Here is an 18,701-nt window from a genome sequence, read left to right on the forward strand (position 1 = left end):
CAGGGGATCTTCCAGGCCCAGAGATTGAACTTGCATCTCTTATCTCTCCTGCATTGGCAGGTAGGAATTACATGTAAAGGGAAATGAAAACCGAATCAATTTGGAAAAAGAAGAAGAAAAGTGAAATCTTCAAGTGCCTGATCCAAGGCTTATAAATCTAGAGTAATTAAGATAGTGTGTTGTTGGCAAAAGAAGAGAGGAACATTGATTAATGGAATAAAATAGAAAAACCAGAAATAGGTCCACACATTAATGATCAATTGATTTTTTTACAAAGGTGTAAAGGCAGTTCAATAGAGAAAGGACATTCTTTTCAACACATGTTGCTGGAAAAATAGTCCCCCCAAAAAAAAGAGAGAGAGAGAGAAAAGAACCTCAAAACATGCCTGGCATGGTTATAATTGTTAAGTCAGAATGGGTCATGAATGTAAAAATAAAATCTAAAACTATAAAAACTTAGAAGAAAAGCTTCTACTCTTGGGTTAGGCAGCATTTCTTAGATGCAAGCACCAAAAACATGATCCATAAAAGAAAATATTGATAAACAGGACTTTATCAAAATTTAAAACTTCTATTCCTTCAAAGGTGCTAATAAGAGAATGAAAAAACAAGCTGAAAGCCAGGAGATAATATTTGCAAGACACATATTTTATAAAACACTTAATTTAGAATACATGACTCAATAATAAAACACTTAATTTAGAATACAGGACTCAATAACAAGGAAACAAAGAACCCAGCAAGAAGTGAGCAAAAGACCTGAACAGGAAGATACCTGAATAGAAATAAGCACACCAGAAAAATGAGGAAATGCTTATTATAACCACAATGACATGCCACCACATACCTCTTTCAATGGCTAAAAAACAAAACAATGAACAAACAAATAGCAAGATGACAATACCAAGTGCTGGCAGGACTGCTAAGTACCTGGAACTCTTAAATATTACTGTTAGGAATATAAAATGCTACTTTGAAAAACACTGGTAACTTTCTATAAATTTAAAATATACTTTCTATAAAATGTGGTAATCTCACTCCTAGATATTTAGAGAAGAGAGATGAAACTTATTTCATATAAAAATCTGTATATTAATATTTCTTACAGAGTTGTTCCTAATCAGCAAAAACTGGGGGAATATGTCCTTTAACTTGTGAATGAATCAACAAACTGTTGAACCTTCATTCAATGAACTTTCTTTAATTAAAAATTTTAAAAATGTTCTATTTCTGTTTTGTAAACAATTCATTTGTATCTTTTTTTTAGATTCTACTTATAAATGATATTATATGATATTTGTCTTTGCTTGACTTACTTCACTTAGTATTATAATCTCTAGGTTCATCCTCATTGAATGACTTGTTGTATGCAACAACATGAATGAATCTTAGATGCCTAAAGTTGAATGGCAGAAGCCAGAATCAAAAAGCTACATTTATTCAACATTCTACAGAAGGCAAATGTATAAGAACAGAAAACATCATTTGCCATGGGTTGGGGTGGAAGGAGAAGTTTTCTAAAAGGTGTAAGAGGAAATTTGGGGGAGGCATGACTGAGCTGAAGTTGTCAAAACTAAAATCTGTATACTAAAAAGGAGAAATGTTACAGTATGTAAATTATATCTCAATAAACTTGACCTACTTCTCAAATTGGAGGGCATGTATCCTCCTCAGCAGATAGCTATTCAAATTGGTTAATCAAGAACAGCACTGTATTTTTAGATTAATGCCCTAAGATAAGACAATACCCTAATACAAAAATAATTGAGTAGGTGCCTCTGGAATGTGAGACTGGACAGATCCTTTTCATTTCAATTTTTCCTAACCTACTTTTTTAAAAAAATTTTAACCACTTGCATTTATAACACAAAACAAAAAAAAATTGATGACAAATAATTGATTTACTTTTGTTAACTTCTGTTATATAAGAAAGGGGTTTCTGTACATATTAAAATGTTTTTGTGTATATCATCTTCAGTCTGTAAAATGGCATAGAAATGAAATCAAATTAGGATAAATAAGTCTATGTCTCATTCATTAGCATGGAGTAGGGATTTTTTTCTTCTCTTAGGAAATTGCAACTGAGGGTCATTATCCATACACAGATAAAGTCCATTGTAAAAATGGTATTGCTTACCTGCTCTTTTAGGTTAACGTATTTGGTTCAACTTGAAAGGTCATTTGTCACCTTCAAGAGAGCACTTATGGGCTGCTTGGGCTGTTTTTGTTTGTTTACTATAGCATTAAGCTTGCTTATGGAGAATTTTGCTTACAGCTGCAGTCTATACAAAGAGACATTAATGCATTAACAAACCTTATTTTGCTGAGTCAGGTTAGAGGTACCCCTTGCTTAATACAGTGTCATGCACCCAGTGGGCAGTCAGCATTTTCTTGATTGTCTTCTACACACTCAGTGAAAGTCACCATGCTGAATTTGACCCTCTTCTAAGACAAAAGATGAGAGGAAATGTTATAGAAAGATCATCAAGCTAGGCTAGTTTGTTGGTTTACGTCCTCGAGATCAGGTAAGCTTCCAGTGTAGAGCAGGGGTCATTATGTGATACTCATATATCTGAATTTTCAGGGATTGCCTTATTTTCAAATATGCTAGCCTACTTTCAGAGCACAAATTTAAATTTTTGAACTCAAAAGTAGAGTTGCTATAAGCAATGCGGTAACATGGTAGTGCATATGTGGGTGAACACCAGACTCTGCCATCAGTGTTTTTTTAAAGGCATATGCAGAAGAGTTGGCTGAAGATATCCCTATGATATCCTCAGTGACTGTCGATGAACTAAGTACTTTAACAGAGGGAGAAGTGATGTTAAAATCTTGTTGTTTCTGACTGCAGCATTAATATGTGTTCATTATAGGAGATTCGGAAAAAGTGTTGAAAAATGTGAAAATCATCATTTAGTTTGATACCTCAGAGATAAGCACTATTAATGTTTTGATATATTTCCTCCTAATCCTTATTTCTATGCATATGTATGTAAATTAAGATCGTATCCTATATGTTTTATGAGTCTACTTTTCATTTGATTTTATGATTCTACTTTTCATTTGATAGGGTAGTGAGCCACTCTAATTAAATGGGCTTCCGCCGTGGCTCAGTGGTCAAGAATCTGCCTGCAAAGCAGGAACCGCAGGAGACTTGGGTTTGATCCCTGGGTCGGGAAGGTCCCCTGGAGGAGGGCATGATGACCCACTCCTGTGTTCTTGCCTGAAAAATCCCACGGATAGAGGAGCCTGGTGGGATACAGTCTATGCGGTTGCAAAGAGGTGGACTCAACTGAAGTGACTGAGCACGGTGCTCTAGTTGAATATTATTAAATACAGAATATTATGCCATCATATGTATTATCAAAATTTATTTAAACATTTTGATTTGGAGATATGTAGGTTATTTCCATTTTTTACTTTTGTGAATAATAATTCTGCAGTAGAAATTTTATTTTATTTTATTTTTTTGCAGTAGAAATGTTAAATAAAATTTTGTTTTTCTGATTATTTCATATAGAGGAAGTGGGAATACAACTGCAAAGATGATAAACTTTTTTAGGACTCTTGAGGCAAATATGTCAAATTGTACTCCCTAAAGTTTGTAAATGAAACTCCATCTGTGTATAAAGATGAAATTTAATTGATCCCCTCTTGTCATTTCTCGGTGTTATAACTTACAAAATAATGTTGAATAAAAATTATATCTTTGTTGTATTAATTTTCTGTTTTGATTATTAATGAGATCAAATCTTTTTATGTTTATTGATAGTTTTTCTTTCTCTGTTCATCTACTTCATTCATTTCTCTACCGACATACTTGTCTTTTTTTTTTTCTATTTTATTTATTTATTTTTTCCATTTATTTTTATTAGTTGGAGGCTAATTACTTTACAATATTGTAGTGGTTTTTGCCATACATTGACATGAATCAGCCATGGATTTACATGTGTTCCCCATCCTGATCCCCCCTCCCGCCTCCCTCCCCATCCCATCCCTCTGGGTCTTCCCAGTGCATCAGCCCTGAGCACTTGTCTCATGCATCCAACCTGGGCTGGTGATCTGTTTCACCTTTGATAGTATACTTGTTTCAGTGCTGTTCTTTCTGAACATCCCACCCTCGCCTTCTCCCACAGAGTCTAAAAGTCTGTTCTGTACATCTGTGTCTCTTTTTCTGTTTTGCATATAGGGTTATTGTTACCATCTTTTTCAATTCCATATATATGCGTTAGTATACTGTATTGCTGTTTATCTTTCTGGCTTACTTCACTCTGTATAATGGGCTCCAGTTTCATCCATCTCATTAGAACTGATTCAAATGAATTCTTTTTAATGTGTTTCAAATATATTTTGTCAAACTGAAGAAGTCATTGATTCTACTTGATAGTAAAATCATTTTTGTGAAAAATTTTAGTATAGTTAATTATAGTATTATAAGTATAGTTATAGTTAGTATAATTTTATATAAAATTTTAGAAAAATTTTAGTATAACAATATGAGAATTAAGATTCTAGATCCTTCTACTCTTTGATCATGCCTAGATGCCAAAATTTTTTGTTTTTGTTTTTAAGACAAAGAAAGTCTATTTGGAGTTGAAGCTGCTGATTTTATCATGTTAGTGCTGCAGTTGCACTACCAAAGAAAATGTTAATCAAAGCCATAAAGAGTTAAATAGTCACGGTTATATTCAAGGAGTGAGTTTTGGGCTTTGAATGATGATCTCGGAACAGCTAATAGTCAATAACTTATAATAGCAGGAACTTAATTTTTAGGTTTTTAACATCTGTGTGTCACATGTCTTATATAAAACAGCTTTCTTAATCACCAAACCTTGTGAGATTAGAATTATTGTCCCTGCTTCCCCAGTGCATAGTCATGTTTAGAGAGGTGGAGAGACTTCCTAGGCTATACAGCTGGCCAGGCGAGTGACTCAGGATTTCAAATACAGATGTGGAGTCTTCTGAGGCGGAGGATCCTCTCCCTACACCTTGCTGAATTCCCACAATGTTAAATTCAAATGAAGAGAGCTACAAAGATAAGGGTTGTTTTTATTCTTTTGCTATAGTTTTCTGTTTTGTTTTGTTTTGTTTTGTACTGGCTTATTATGACAATAGCAGCAAAACTCAGGACAACCTGTCTTAGACTTTCTCTGCTTTTTGGCTTAATATGAGTTGAGCCTTCCAAGGTCCTCTAATTTCTTGTAGTTCTTCACTTTTATGTCTTGAAATATATTTGCATAGCTGGAAAAAAAGCAAGGAGTTATTTTGTTTAATAATGCTTTGATAAACAAAAATGTTAGTCGCTCAGTCATGTCTGACTCTGTGACCCCATGGACTGTAGCCCGCCAGGCTCCTCTGTCCATGGGATTCTCCAGGCAAGAATACTGGAGTGGGTTGCCATTCCCTTCTCCAGGGGATCTTCCTGACCTAGGAATTGACCCCAGGTCTCCTGTATTGCAGGCAGATTCTTTACCCTCTGAGCCACTAGGAAAGCCCAGAAAGAAAACATAATTCCAGGGAAAGCCTTGTAACCCACCTTTTATAGCAGCTGTGATAATCCTGCAAAGTCTGAGAATTACATGTGTTTTAAAAATTATGAATTTAAAAATTCCATCTCCCATTCATCAGCTTCCACTCCCACTCAACTTTTTAAAATAGAGGATCAGATAATGCTGCCCCTTTTATGCTTCTACAGTGTAAGTTTTCTTCATAGTATCCAAGCTAAATAAACTTTTGAGTTTTGGGGTCAGTGTGGAAAAGTTGGCATCAGCCCTAGAGAAAACTTCCTTTTAAATCACTTGCCCTCCTTTTCCCCTTTCAACTCTTCACTTGTCACTCTATTTTTAGTTAGAGCAGCTTCTTACTTTGTATAGTTTCCTTTTGTTTCTAGATTGAGAATTATCTATTCTTTACCATATCTGATCATAGAAATGAAGAAATGTGGATTGTGATAAAAATTTCTGACAAGTGAGCCCTTGAGAACTCTGAAGACTAACTTTTCAATTTTATTTGCTACTTGCATTCCAAATGTGAGGCTGTTTTGTCTCTTTTTCTATCTGCATATCCTTTTAGTCCTGTAGTTTGGTGATTATTAGTTACTCTTTTCTTGATTGATTATTTTTAATTGCCTCCTTTAAATAAACCAGAGCTTCTTTAGCTTTTAAAACTTTACATCTGTGTCAACTTTCTGTGTTTTATTCCATTTTTCACAAATAGATGAAATATGTCTTCTGTTTTCCTTTCATCACCAAATTCCCTGTGATCCTCTCCTACATGATTTCTATCTTCTCAACTTCAGTGAAATTGAAAACACAAAACTAGGCTTCTATGACTCAGTGGAATTCCAAAGTATAAACTCTGATTACACAATTCAGACTTTATCAGAATAATGTAATATTCTTCTGAATAGGTTTCTTTGAGAACTAAGATTCTAATATAACTTCTTTGTTCTCTGGATATGCATTCATTGACATTGTTCTGTCTCATACTGCCTGGTGGCCATCAATGCATTCACCATAAAGTCATAGAACTTTAGAACTGAGAAGGACAGTGTGTGTGTGTGTGTGTGTGTGTGTGTGTATTAGTTGCTTAGTCTTGTCTCATTTTTTGTGACTCTCATGGACTGGAGCCCAGCAGGCTCCTCTGGCGATGGAATTCTCTAGGCAAGAATACTGGAATGGGTAGCCATTCTGTTCTCCAAGGGATCTTCCTGACCTAGGGATCGAACCTGATTCTCCTGCATTGCAGGCAGATTCTTTACCGTCTGAGCCACCATTTTTTCTTGGGTGGAACAGCTGAGGTCATAGAAGCCTCAAAGTTAATGTTACTAGAGCTAGGATTAACACCCCATTTCCTAAATACACTGGGCTGAATCAGGACTTCTGGGCTATTCTTTTCTTTACATAGGTTCATTTCTCCAGGTAACAGAATAGCAATCTGTGCTTATCACTACAAGATGTTGCTGGAAATCATATTCTTCAGGAGTTGGATATAATTGGTAATATTCTCATGGAAACAATATTAAAATTATGTGATGTGTTCTGATCAAGACTTCATCATAGATTTGAGAAGCAGTATATTGAACACAGGTCTATAATAATTCAAAAAATACCATTGTCCAATAAAATAGACTTAAAAGTGCAGACTGATCAAATACAGTACTAATATCTGTGCCCCTATAATGGTGGAAGCGTTTACACAGTGAATCACTGGTAGATGAGCATTTGCCTAGGGTGAGCTCATTGAGTTGAGCCCAGAAGGCCCAGCAATCTGTTTTCTGAGCAAAGAAAACAGTCAAAACACTGGTCTCCTACTATTAGCTTTCTTTGTAGCTTGGGATGCATGGCTTTTATTATTCAGCTTTATTCAGTTGTTTTTTTTTAACATTTCATACTGAATAAAAACAGCACTATGGATGGTTGCCTCTTCCATTTAAGAGAAAATTCCTGTGTGGATTGTGGCCATTAATCATCAACAAAACAGTGCAGGAACAGGTTGAACACTCTGAGTTCCACTTTTTGATGCACAGTCCACCCCCAGATTAACAGTTTGTATCAGAGAAAGACAAAGAAATGTGACATGATAATAGCAATTGTTTTTCAACATTTGAAAAATGTAAAAGATATCCTTGATCTTTTAAGCCCTGTCCTTAGATCTGTGATTTATATCCTTACTTACTTGGTTGGTATTCCTTTTCTTTTTGAAAATGATGGTAATAGAGATTGCTTTTTTTTTTTTCAATGTTCTTCCTGGGGAAAGCAATTAGTTCAATCTTTGATTAAATCCTAGAATTATTTTTGAGATTTTATAGGCGGTGATACCCCCAAATCTAGTAATCGATATTGTCAAGTATGATTTTATATGAACATCAACATAACTGCTCAGTGGGATCTTACTGAATATGCCAATAAGACTTAAAGGCTTAATTATCAATTTTTCTTTTCTTACAATTTGGAAAAACTTTGCTAGCAGTATTTGGATAGCTGGGATCTTGTGGGGGCAAGCAAGAGATTTCTTTTAATATTTCTGATCTAGCAAGCAGCAGCTTTCAAAGCCCTTCCCCTGGGCTAGGGGTGTGACAGTCAAGGGAATTGGAGAGCAGAAGGCCACTTTTCCAACGGAGAAGCACATTCAAGTCACCACGGCCTTGATTTGTTTCTAGACAAGCTGTACTCCCTATGTGTATGTGTGTTCGGTCCCTCCGTCGTGCTCCACGCTGCGAGCCCTTGGACTGTAGCCCGCTCGGCTCCTCTGTCCACGGTCTTCTCCAGGCAAGAAGACTGGAATGGGTTGCCACTTCCCCCTCAGAACCCGCATCTCCTGCATTGCAGGCGGGTTCCTTACCACTTGTGGCTCAGCTGGTAGACCTGGGTTCGATCCCTGGGTTGGGAAGATCCCCTGGAGAAAGAAAGGCTATCCACTCCAGTATTCTGGCCTAGAGAATTCCATGGACTAGTCCATGGGGTTGCAAAGAGTCGGACACGACTGAGCGACTTTCACTTTTCTTACCACTAGCGTCACCCGAGACGCCCGTACTTTCTATTGGAATGGTTCCCGTAAAAAGTAGCCGCCGTCTTCTCTCTGCTGCCGCCAGGTGGCACCCGGGATCCCCGGGAAGGCATCTGTGGACTGAGACTCTCGGGGCAGGCAGGAGAAGCCAGGCTGAGCGGACACGGTCCGGAATTCACTCACGCCAAGGCCCGGCTGACCATCCTTCGGGTCCCGGCGACCCGGGGGAGGACCTGCAAACCCCCCAGGCGAACAGGAGGTGGAGGTTCCCGGGCCCTGCGCTGGGGGAGAGCTCCGACCCCCAAACTGCTACTCTGGGGAGGGTGACCCAACCTTCCCAGATAGTAGTAGAGTCCAGAGGGCCCTGGGAGCGTGGTGCTCGGGACGCCAAGATGCTTGGACTGGGAATGGAGTTCCACCTGCGAAGTGGGTGTTACAGGAACGCATTGGTAAAGTGGAGACAAGTTAGTGCCCATGTATTTCACCCCACAAGAAGAGCTATTTCCCCACTGTCCAGTGGGTGAGGACTGCCCGTGGTTTCCCCAGGCTGGTGGGACTGACTGGAAGCTAATTTGAGGACTGCTGAGAGAGACTGGTACTCTGAATGGCGGGGGCGGGGGTGTGTGGGGGCAATGGGGGTGGGGTGATGGTGATGGGGGTCGAGGGGAGACTGGAGATGGTGAAGAATAATTGCGGTCCTCAATACTCACCTCAAAGAAGCCTCCCCTGTCTATCCTGCCCCCTCTCCTGCTGAATTAAGTAACATTCAGCCGCCGTGTCCTAATACACTGTATACCACCTCTGGCTCCATTTAGCACACTGTAGTAATGTCCTTTAACACTGTCATTCATTTAGAGAATGGCCTTTTTACTCTTCTCCCTACCTCCTTTGTTACCATGGTGTTTGATACATAGTAAATATTTGTGATGGTTAATTTTATGAGTCAGCTAGACTAGACCATGGTACCCAGATTTTTGGTCAACCACCAGTCTGGATGCTGCTGTAAAGTTATTTTTAAGATGAGATTAACATTTAAATCAGTAGTCTCTGAGTAAAGCAAATTACTCTCCTTTACTGGGTGGGCCTCATGAAATCAGTTAAAGGCCTATGAGGAAAACAAACTGAGGTCTCCAGAAGAAAGAATTACGCCTTCAAACCATCTTCAGACTTGAGGTGCAACATCCACTCTTCCCTAGGTCTCCTTCCTGCTGGCCTAACCTGAAGGTTTGGAATTGTCAGCCTCCATAATCTAGTGAGCCAGTTTCTTAAACTAAATCTCTCTCTCTGTTTGTAGATATAGATGTTTATATCTATAGATATATGTATACATGTGTGTGTGTATATATGTTCTACTGGTTCTGTATCTCTGGAAAACCCTAACTAATACAATATCCCTTTAGAAAAATCTAGTTTACATTTATCACCATATATTATAATAAAACTTTTTTTTTCAGATTCCACATATAGATGAAATCATATATTTGTCTTTCTCTGTCTGCCTTTTTCACTTAGCATAATGTTCAAGGTCCATCCTTGTCACAAATAGCAAGACTTCATTTCTTATTATGGCTGAATAACATTTCAATGTGTGTGAGAGTGTGTGTTTGTGTGTGTATACCATATTTTCTTTATCCATTCATCTGTTCATGGACACTTAGGTTCTTTCCCTGTTTTGGCAATTGTAAATAACATTGCAGTGAACATGGGGTACACATATCTTTTCATGTCTGTATTTTTGTTTTCTTTGGATAAATATGCAGAAGTGGAATTACTTAATCATATGATGGTTCTGGGCTTCCAAGTGGCTCTGGGGGTAAAGAACCTGCCTGCCAATGCAGGAGACATAATGAGACACAGGTTCCATCCCTAGATCAGGAAGACACCCTGGAGGAGGGCCTGGCAATCCACTCCAGTATTCTTGCCTGGAGAATCCCATGGACAGAGGAGCCTGGCGGGCGATAGTCCATAGGGTTGCAAAGAGTCAGACACAACTGAAGTGACTTAGCACAGAGCACGTACGCATGATAGTTCTGTTTTAAATTTTTTGGAGGAACTTTGACTCCATAGTGGCAAGGTCATGATATGGGAAAGAAACTTGTTATTTAGAGCTATAAAATGGAGACAAGTGGGCCTGGAAGGCTTAGTTATAAGAAATGACGTTCAAGGATTTGGAAGAATCCAGACTTTCTAGCCTATTAGGTTATGATAACAATTGTAGGTTTTGTTTTATTCAATGTAATTGGATTGTAATTGAAATCCATTGAGAGTTACTCTTCTCCTAAGAAGACAGTACAGATCTTAGGACTTGAAATAAAAATTTGATAAAGAGCCACTTAGGCTGCCAAAGTAAAAAAAGAGCTTCTCAACTTAAGTCAGAATTATATGGGACGTCAGCAGAAGAAACATGTCTTGTGATTAGGAACAACCTTTTCTTTGACATGCTTTGCTATGGGAGACCCCAAATAGAGTCAGTCCTTTTCTTCACTACGTGATTATCAGTTCATTTCAGTTCAGTTGCTCAGTCGTTTCTGACTCTTTGCAACCCCATGAATTGCAGTATGCCAGGCCACCCTGTCCATCACCAACTCCCGGAGTTTACTCAGACTCTTGTCCATCAAGTCGGTGATGCCATCCAGCCACTTATAGTCAAAGTCTAAAATTGTAATTGTGTATATATTGTGATTTTAGAGACTAATCGAGTCTTGATGTCTACACCAATTCAGAGAGGCTTTGAACTTTCCTCTACTTCTCCCAAATATCATGTTGACATTGGAAAAAACAATGGATTCTCATATGATAAATATAGGGCAAAATAACCTTTAATATTGACTGGAGAAGTTTTGTTGGATTATAAACTGGTAGGATGAGCTCACCCACTGAAATATCAGCGTGTGAATATGGGAATGCAAACCTGTCCTTCACCGGGTGCTCATGTTTCTGACAGACAGCTCTCTGTCTGTCATAGATATGGTAACCCTAAAGTTACTTAAGTTGAGAATGAGCTCAGAGGGACGGAGGGCTGTAAAACTGGAGGGGTCTTTGTGTGTGTTAGTCGCTTAGTGGTGTCTGACTTTGCGACCACATGGACTGTAGGGAGCCCTCCAGGCTCCTCTGTCTATGGAATGCTCCAGGCAAGAATACTGGAGTGGGCTGCCATGCCTTCCTCCATGGGATCTTCCTGATCCAGGGATTGAACCCAGGATTCTTGCATTGCTGGTGGATTCTTTAGTCTGAGCCACCTAAAAATCTTCTAATCTACTTCCTGACCTTATGATATTTCAGATGAGGAGTCTAGGATGTGGAGAGGTTGAAAAATTTGTCTGAAGAGTTAGGTGGTTTATGGTAGAGGTGGGCTGAAACCTTAGGTTTCATTTAGTGCTGATTTTGGGCTAAGGATATTCTGAGTGGCAAGTACTAGAATTCAAGATGTACTGGACTCTTCTTAAATTGAACCCTGCAACTCGAGGTGAAAGCAGTTGTCCTGGGTAGAATCTCTCCTGTTAGGGTAGTTCCATTCCTTCTCAGCTAGGAGAGTGAGACCTTCTTAAACAGAGAACACAATAGCCACTTGCACGAAGGAATTATATTCCTTTGTGTTTGGTATACAATAGTTTAGGAGTTCTGAATTTCTTTGGATATATCTGGGCAAATAGAATTCTAGAAGTTGAATTTTGGCTGAAATCTTATTTGGCCAAAAAGTTTGCATTTGGGACTTCTCAGATGGCACTAGTGGTAAAGAACCTGACTGCCAAAGCAGTAGATATAAGAGACTTGGGTTCGATCCCTGGGTTGGGAAGATCCCCTGGAGGAGGACATGGCAACCCACGCCAGTATTCTTGCCTGGAGAGTTTCATGGACAGAGGAGCCTTGTGGGCTATAATCCATGGGGTTGCACATAATTGGACATGACTGAAGTGACTTAGTTATGAACTAAACTAATATTTTATTAAAGCTACTTTCTTTCTCTATTCTTTCTTGCCATTAAGAAAAGCAAATACTTTGAAATGACCACATGACAAGAAAATAAAAATTTGAAAAGAAATGAAAAAGGAAGACAGATCCCTGCCTGGTTTCCTTTGACCCTGTCTAGCTTTATTTCGCAGACAGCAGTTCTGGTTGTCCTGGCTCCCTTCTTGTTGCTATACTTTTCATATTCAGCACACTGATGAGCTTAAATTAATCTTTTGTTAACTTAGAAGCTTGCAAATGATGAATGGCAGCAGGTCAAACTTGAGACAGTTTTCTAAATTAAAAAAATATTTTGTTTAATATCAAACTCACAAATTAGGGACATTGAATCAACTAATTTCTGGAAAAGAAGAAAGGGCATGTATCAAAAATTTAGGTAAGGCACTGGCCAATAGATGTGTTAGCATATAGCCACCAAATGTAGGAAATCAGTTTATTGAAAATAGTATCTAGTTCAAAACAACTAATATTTCCCCATCGAATATTATTAGTAAGAATAGCACACAAATACAAGTGATACACTTGGTTCTTTTATGTAATCTGATGGTTTTTGCATTTCCAGACGCCAGGGTATGCTTGCCCTCACGTGTAAATATGGATGAACATTTATTTTCTGGTTGATTAGGAATGTTCACATCCTTTGGTTTCATGTGGGTAACAGATGTCTTGTGGGTAACAGATGTCTTGGCTTTTATAGACTAATTAGCAAAAAGGGGGAAGAAGAGGATAATTAAAAGGGTGGGAGGAGACACAAGAAAAGTGCAATCTTCCTTGTGGGGAAAAGTCTAATAGGCCTCCTTATTACGGGTAATTACCTTCTTCTTCAACTTCATTTGCTATCACTTTCCGTATGACTCAAGTACAGTATAATGAGAAAGTATAAAATAAAGAAATGTTAAGTCTGACCTGTTATCTGCTAACAGATTATCCTATCGTAGAATATTCTAGTGCAATTGACTCAATTAACGTCAATTTTTTAAAAAACAAAATATGAATGTGTGTTGTCTCTAATGGCAACCTATGTTTTAACTGGTAACACTAGAATTCTATGTTGAGTCTTGCATTTTTTATTTCCCACCTATTCACTATGTGCAAGATTAACTATGTTGTAGATTGTGTATTAGATACACATCTTAGGTTCTTTTTAGTTTGCTGTTTGTTCTCTGTGAGTGACATACAGTAGAGCTAATTGACTTGGAATAAATGAGGACATTTAGCAATTGTTTGAAGCCATTATCATCAATAAATTCTCAATTTTGTCAGTGTTTTCCATTGTGCAGGATTTAAAGTAAGCATGTCAGTTACTATGACTTAACTGTATCACTTCGGTCTGTATTATTCTTCTGACTGGTACCTTTTACTTTAAACTGAGGATATTTTTATAGCCTATTAAACATTCAGTGAGTATCTACATTATTCCTTGATAAGAACTATTACATAATCATTTCTATAAGGAGCTAGTGATGCTTCCAAGAGAAAGTATTAGATTAGGTATACTTAGAAGCTTACACTTAAAACACTTAAACCAACTGAAAGGTAAGGTTATTTATACTAGATGTAAGGCACAGGATATCTGACCACCTGTCTCTCAAAAAGTAGGTAGAATTTGCTTTAAAAGATTATTTGAATATAAAGATCAAAATCTCAACTGTCCATTGTTAAGTAATTTTAATTTGTTTTTGCTATATTAGAATTATATTTTATTCTAAAAGTAAAATATTATTTCTTATATATAAAATATAAATGTTATAAGAAGTTATATTTTATTTACCATCGATAGAAACTGGTGATGTGGGAAGATGGTTTTTGTACTCATCTTGTTTTTAAAATAATATCAGCTTTGGTAGGATAGAAACAACATTGTTTAAGTAGCCTAATAACTGCCACATAAATTCAGTCACTTGATCTTTTTGAGCCTCATTTCATTATCTATAAAATGGAGAGAGTGACAACTAATTCCTATGGTTGCACTGGGAATTATACGCAATGATGAGCATGCATGAGACTAGCATATGTTTAGCTGCTGAGTACCTTCTGGTTGTGTTCACTCAGTGGACCCATATCCCTAAGTTACGTGTCTTGATTTCCAGGTTATACTTCTCTTGGAAATAAAAAATTCAAGGAGACCCTGATGTTACCACCATTTGTAGTAACAAATGGTTTGAGACTATGTGTTGGGAGATTTATTCTTCCCAACTTCAAACGCTTAAAATATGAGACTGAAGAATAACCACAGTAGGGAAGGTTTTTTTAACTTTGAAAGAACTTTCCATATTTTGTGATTGTAAATTTCCATAAGTTGTAATTTAATAGAATCGTGAGATAAATAATACTCAGTGAAACTTCAGGATTTCTGGACCTACTGCCCCTCCCCTGGTTCATTTCCCATTTTCAGAGGAAGCCACTGAAACCCTGTAAGGTTAAAGACCTTCTTCAAAGTCAATCAGCAAGGGCGTGATAGAGCTATGACTGGAACCTTCAACTTTTCCTGAATTCTTTATCTATACCATCACCAGATCATCCTGCTGTGTCATCATCTGGGATCTAGTCTGGGCCATTAAAAGAATGAGAACGTTCAACTCACTCGGCAGTATGAAAGGAGATGCATTTCTTTGTGACGTTTTTCCAGTGGTCTGTGTACCTAGTTCATTCACTCATTCCTATATGAATTACAAATGTATTTTGATTGTTTCATAGAACAACTAGCTCTAACTCCTCCAGTAAAATGAGACATAGTCACTAATTGCATAGTAATTAGTAGTTGTTAACTTACATAGTGCTTTCTAGGTATTAGGCATTATTCTAAGGGCTTCACATAGATTATTTTATTTTCCATAACAGCACCATGAGGAGGAATCCCTTATCTTTCATATAAGGAAATGGAGGCACAGAGGAGGCAAGCAATAGCCAAATATGAAGGCCTCTGTCAAATTTGAATCAGAAGATGCTAGAGAGAGAGATTCTACTGTCAGAAGATCCCTGGGTAGATGGATCTTTATTATATGAGCTCTGTTTTATGCAGGAAGAGTGACTTAAAACATTTTCAAATCATCTACATTTTATATATCTAGTTCTACTGAATCCCAATCAGTCTACATTATAAGGTTCTACCATAGCACATAAATATCAACAGAAGATTATATTTATTTATATTGATAACCAGTGGTATAAATAGAAGAGTAAGCTGTTATACTTGATCCAGTGTTGATAACAAAATGGTATTTTATTTCATGATTTTAAGTCCCTTAGTATGTAATAATAAAAATGGTTATAGAGATAGTATGTTACTGGTCAAGAAAAATTATCAAAAGAAGAAAGAATTTCTATTGATCAATATGTGGTTTTTCTTTCTTACACATGCAATTATATAGAAATATTATCTGTATTGCCTACATTGACATTTGAAGTTGAGTATAAAAATAGCCATTAATATATCACATATTTTACAGGTATAAAATCAGCTCCAATTTGAGTAATTAGCAATTTCAAGACTAATTTGAGTAAAAATGGTTGGATAGAAAAACTATATTGCAGGGGGGTGTTGTGATTTAACAAAATCTTCATTAAGTAATGATACAAAGGCTTATTCAGCACTGTTCTATTTTAAAGTAATTCAAATGAAATTTGAATAAGTTACTCACAACCACTGGATTTTTCATGATAATAGACATTTTATATCAGAACAGAAGTACTCTACCACTTTGATCATGTGAGTTTATGTGGGGTGTGTGTGTGTGTTTATTAAGTGGGGAATGTTGTGGAAACTTGTGAAGGGAACAGATTAACAAAGTCTAATTTTTATTGATGTAGATTTATTGCATTCTACAATTGATGTGTGTTTGCTGTATTGAATAGATGTGTTCATTAAAGAAACTCGCCTGAAGGTCATGGTCTATATTCAAGTGAGTCTCATTCTAAGATGTATTCTTTAGTGAAAAGGGGGACGTATAATGGCTCATCAATGCCTTAAAAGTCCTGTGACAATACAATACTGTTAAAATATCATAGAATGTAAATGTAAAGTCACACAATTTTTTAAAGCTGTGACTATCTGCGGTTAGATTTGTGTTTTTAGCACATTGACTTTAAAGTTTAAAGGAGAAATTGTAAATGAACAGAATACACTGGATTGTTTGGATAGTGAGCTTCTTAAACAATGCTTAAATGCTCTACAAATGATGCTGGACTGCACTTCTAGGTTGCTGTGTTACTGTATCCTAGCATTTCATAGGAACTATTGATTTAGGAATGAGCTGGTTGAGTGTAAAAAGGAGGGATTTACACCAAGGATGAGAAAATTGTTGAAAAATATAGTATCAACTGAAAAGATTGCTTGTAAAAATATAAGCAACAATAAGTGATGACTGGGCAATGCTTTTGATAAAACACGTGACTGAGAGAGAGGACCAGCTTTAGCATGTATGTTTTATCCAGTGCTATTAAACTGTCTCTGTTTTCATTAAGATTGAATTTCTTTGCATGATAACTTTCGCATCTTAAAGCGTCTTGCCTTATCTTTTCCAGGTTTGAAGTGTGTTTGTCTTTTGTGTGACTCTTCAAACTTTACCTGCCAAACAGAAGGCGCATGCTGGGCTTCTGTTATGTTAACCAATGGAAAGGAACAGGTGATCAAGTCCTGTGTCTCTCTCCCAGAATTAAATGCCCAGGTCTTCTGTCATAGTTCCAACAATGTTACCAAAACGGAATGCTGCTTCACAGATTTTTGCAACAACATAACACTGCACCTTCCAACAGGTAAAAGGTTTATCTTTGTTCATTACAAATTTCATTTTACTCTTAGGAAATTATAAGCATGATAGAAATCAAGCTGTCTTATGTTCCTTTAAATAAGAAAATCTGTTTTACAGTTCTTTCTATTTTTTTTTTTTTTTTGCTAAAATTCTCTAGAGCCTAGCTGAGGTTGATTTTTTAAAAATTGTACAAGACTGTCGAAACACTGACAACAGCATAACAATTTTGAAGAAATCTGTCCACATGAATTGTATTTTTTGAAGTGATTAATGAACCTAGAATAAAATATAAACTTTTACGCATCCTTTTAAAGGAAAGAAATTTAAATGTATACCAAGAAAAAAGAAGAGAAAAAAGAGCAAAACTAAAAATAGTAGATTGCCAACTTTTATGGAAACAGAATCTTTTTTTCATGGGTGCCTTCTGCATATCTTCTTTGTCTGCCCACACTCAAGTGAGAGCACTTGTTAGCAGAAAAACAGAGTAGAATTTGACCCTCTATTATTGTGTGAATATATTGCTGCCTTTCCCACAATTTCATGGAGTTCATCCTAATTTATAAGATACAAAAATGTTAATCTGGCCTTTTTTCTGGAATCTGAAATTTGGGGGACTATTAAAGAGGTAAAGAATTCAAATTAAAAACTAATTTATAACATGAAAATGTCCTGACAGTAAATTTTCTTTAATATGTTAGTATCTATACAAAGATAGATATTCTTCTTCACAAATGAACATTTGAAAGTACTGTTATCCAGTCTCAGATATTCATATATCACCATATTCTACTATAGTATTTTTAACTTATTATTACTATTAATAAATTAACTGCTCCTTTTTTTTTTTTTTACTGGAGAACATTTACTTTATGCAAAAACAAGTTTATTTGGCATAAATAGAAGATAGCTAAGTAAATAAACAAACAAATGTACTGACTATTTCTGGTAGCTATTTTACATTTTCTTTTTAAGAGAAGATAGTCATGTTAAAAACATACTGACATGAAATGAGACATTTTGATACATAATCAGAAAAACTAAGAGAACCAGAGAAGAAAATCTTGTGTGATTTAATGTTATTTAGTATCATATTTGTTTACCACTTCAATAAAATCATTTCATATACCACCTTTGATACTTGTCTCATTCTTTGGGAAGCATTATTCTAAAGCATTATCCTATGTGTTACAACCTCAGAAGTCATACTTGGAATATTTCATCCCTGAAAGCTACTAGGAATCTTAGATTTTACACCACAGTTATTCTGTCTCAGATTCCATAGACTTCCTTGGTTTGGTAGTCATCTGATACCTATTGTGATATCAGAATTTATTTTCCTTATACTTTTCTTCCCTGGTTTTGGTAGACCAGAGACATGAAGATCCTCTATATTTGATGCTGTTCTTCCCATGATCAAGATCAAAAAGACTGAGGGGAAGGAAGGTCTCCATATTAGTCTGTAGCAATGACCTC

At 36.6% G+C, this 18,701-nt stretch overlaps 1 protein-coding gene across 1 annotated transcript in view; it reads left to right on the plus strand.

Moving 5' to 3' along the window:
- The window catches only part of ACVR1C (activin A receptor type 1C), an 84,100-nt gene that overhangs the window by 11,428 nt on the left and 53,971 nt on the right, over window positions 1–18,701 (plus strand). Inside the window, exon 2 of the mRNA XM_061135680.1 lies at window positions 17,002–17,232. Within this exon, the coding sequence (XP_060991663.1) occupies window positions 17,079–17,232 (154 nt within the window). The 5' untranslated portion in view covers window positions 17,002–17,078. The remainder of the gene's footprint in view (window positions 1–17,001; window positions 17,233–18,701) is intronic.

Source organism: Dama dama, chromosome 33 (assembly GCF_033118175.1).
Source record: "Dama dama isolate Ldn47 chromosome 33, ASM3311817v1, whole genome shotgun sequence".
NCBI classification, from domain to species: domain Eukaryota; kingdom Metazoa; phylum Chordata; class Mammalia; order Artiodactyla; family Cervidae; genus Dama; species Dama dama.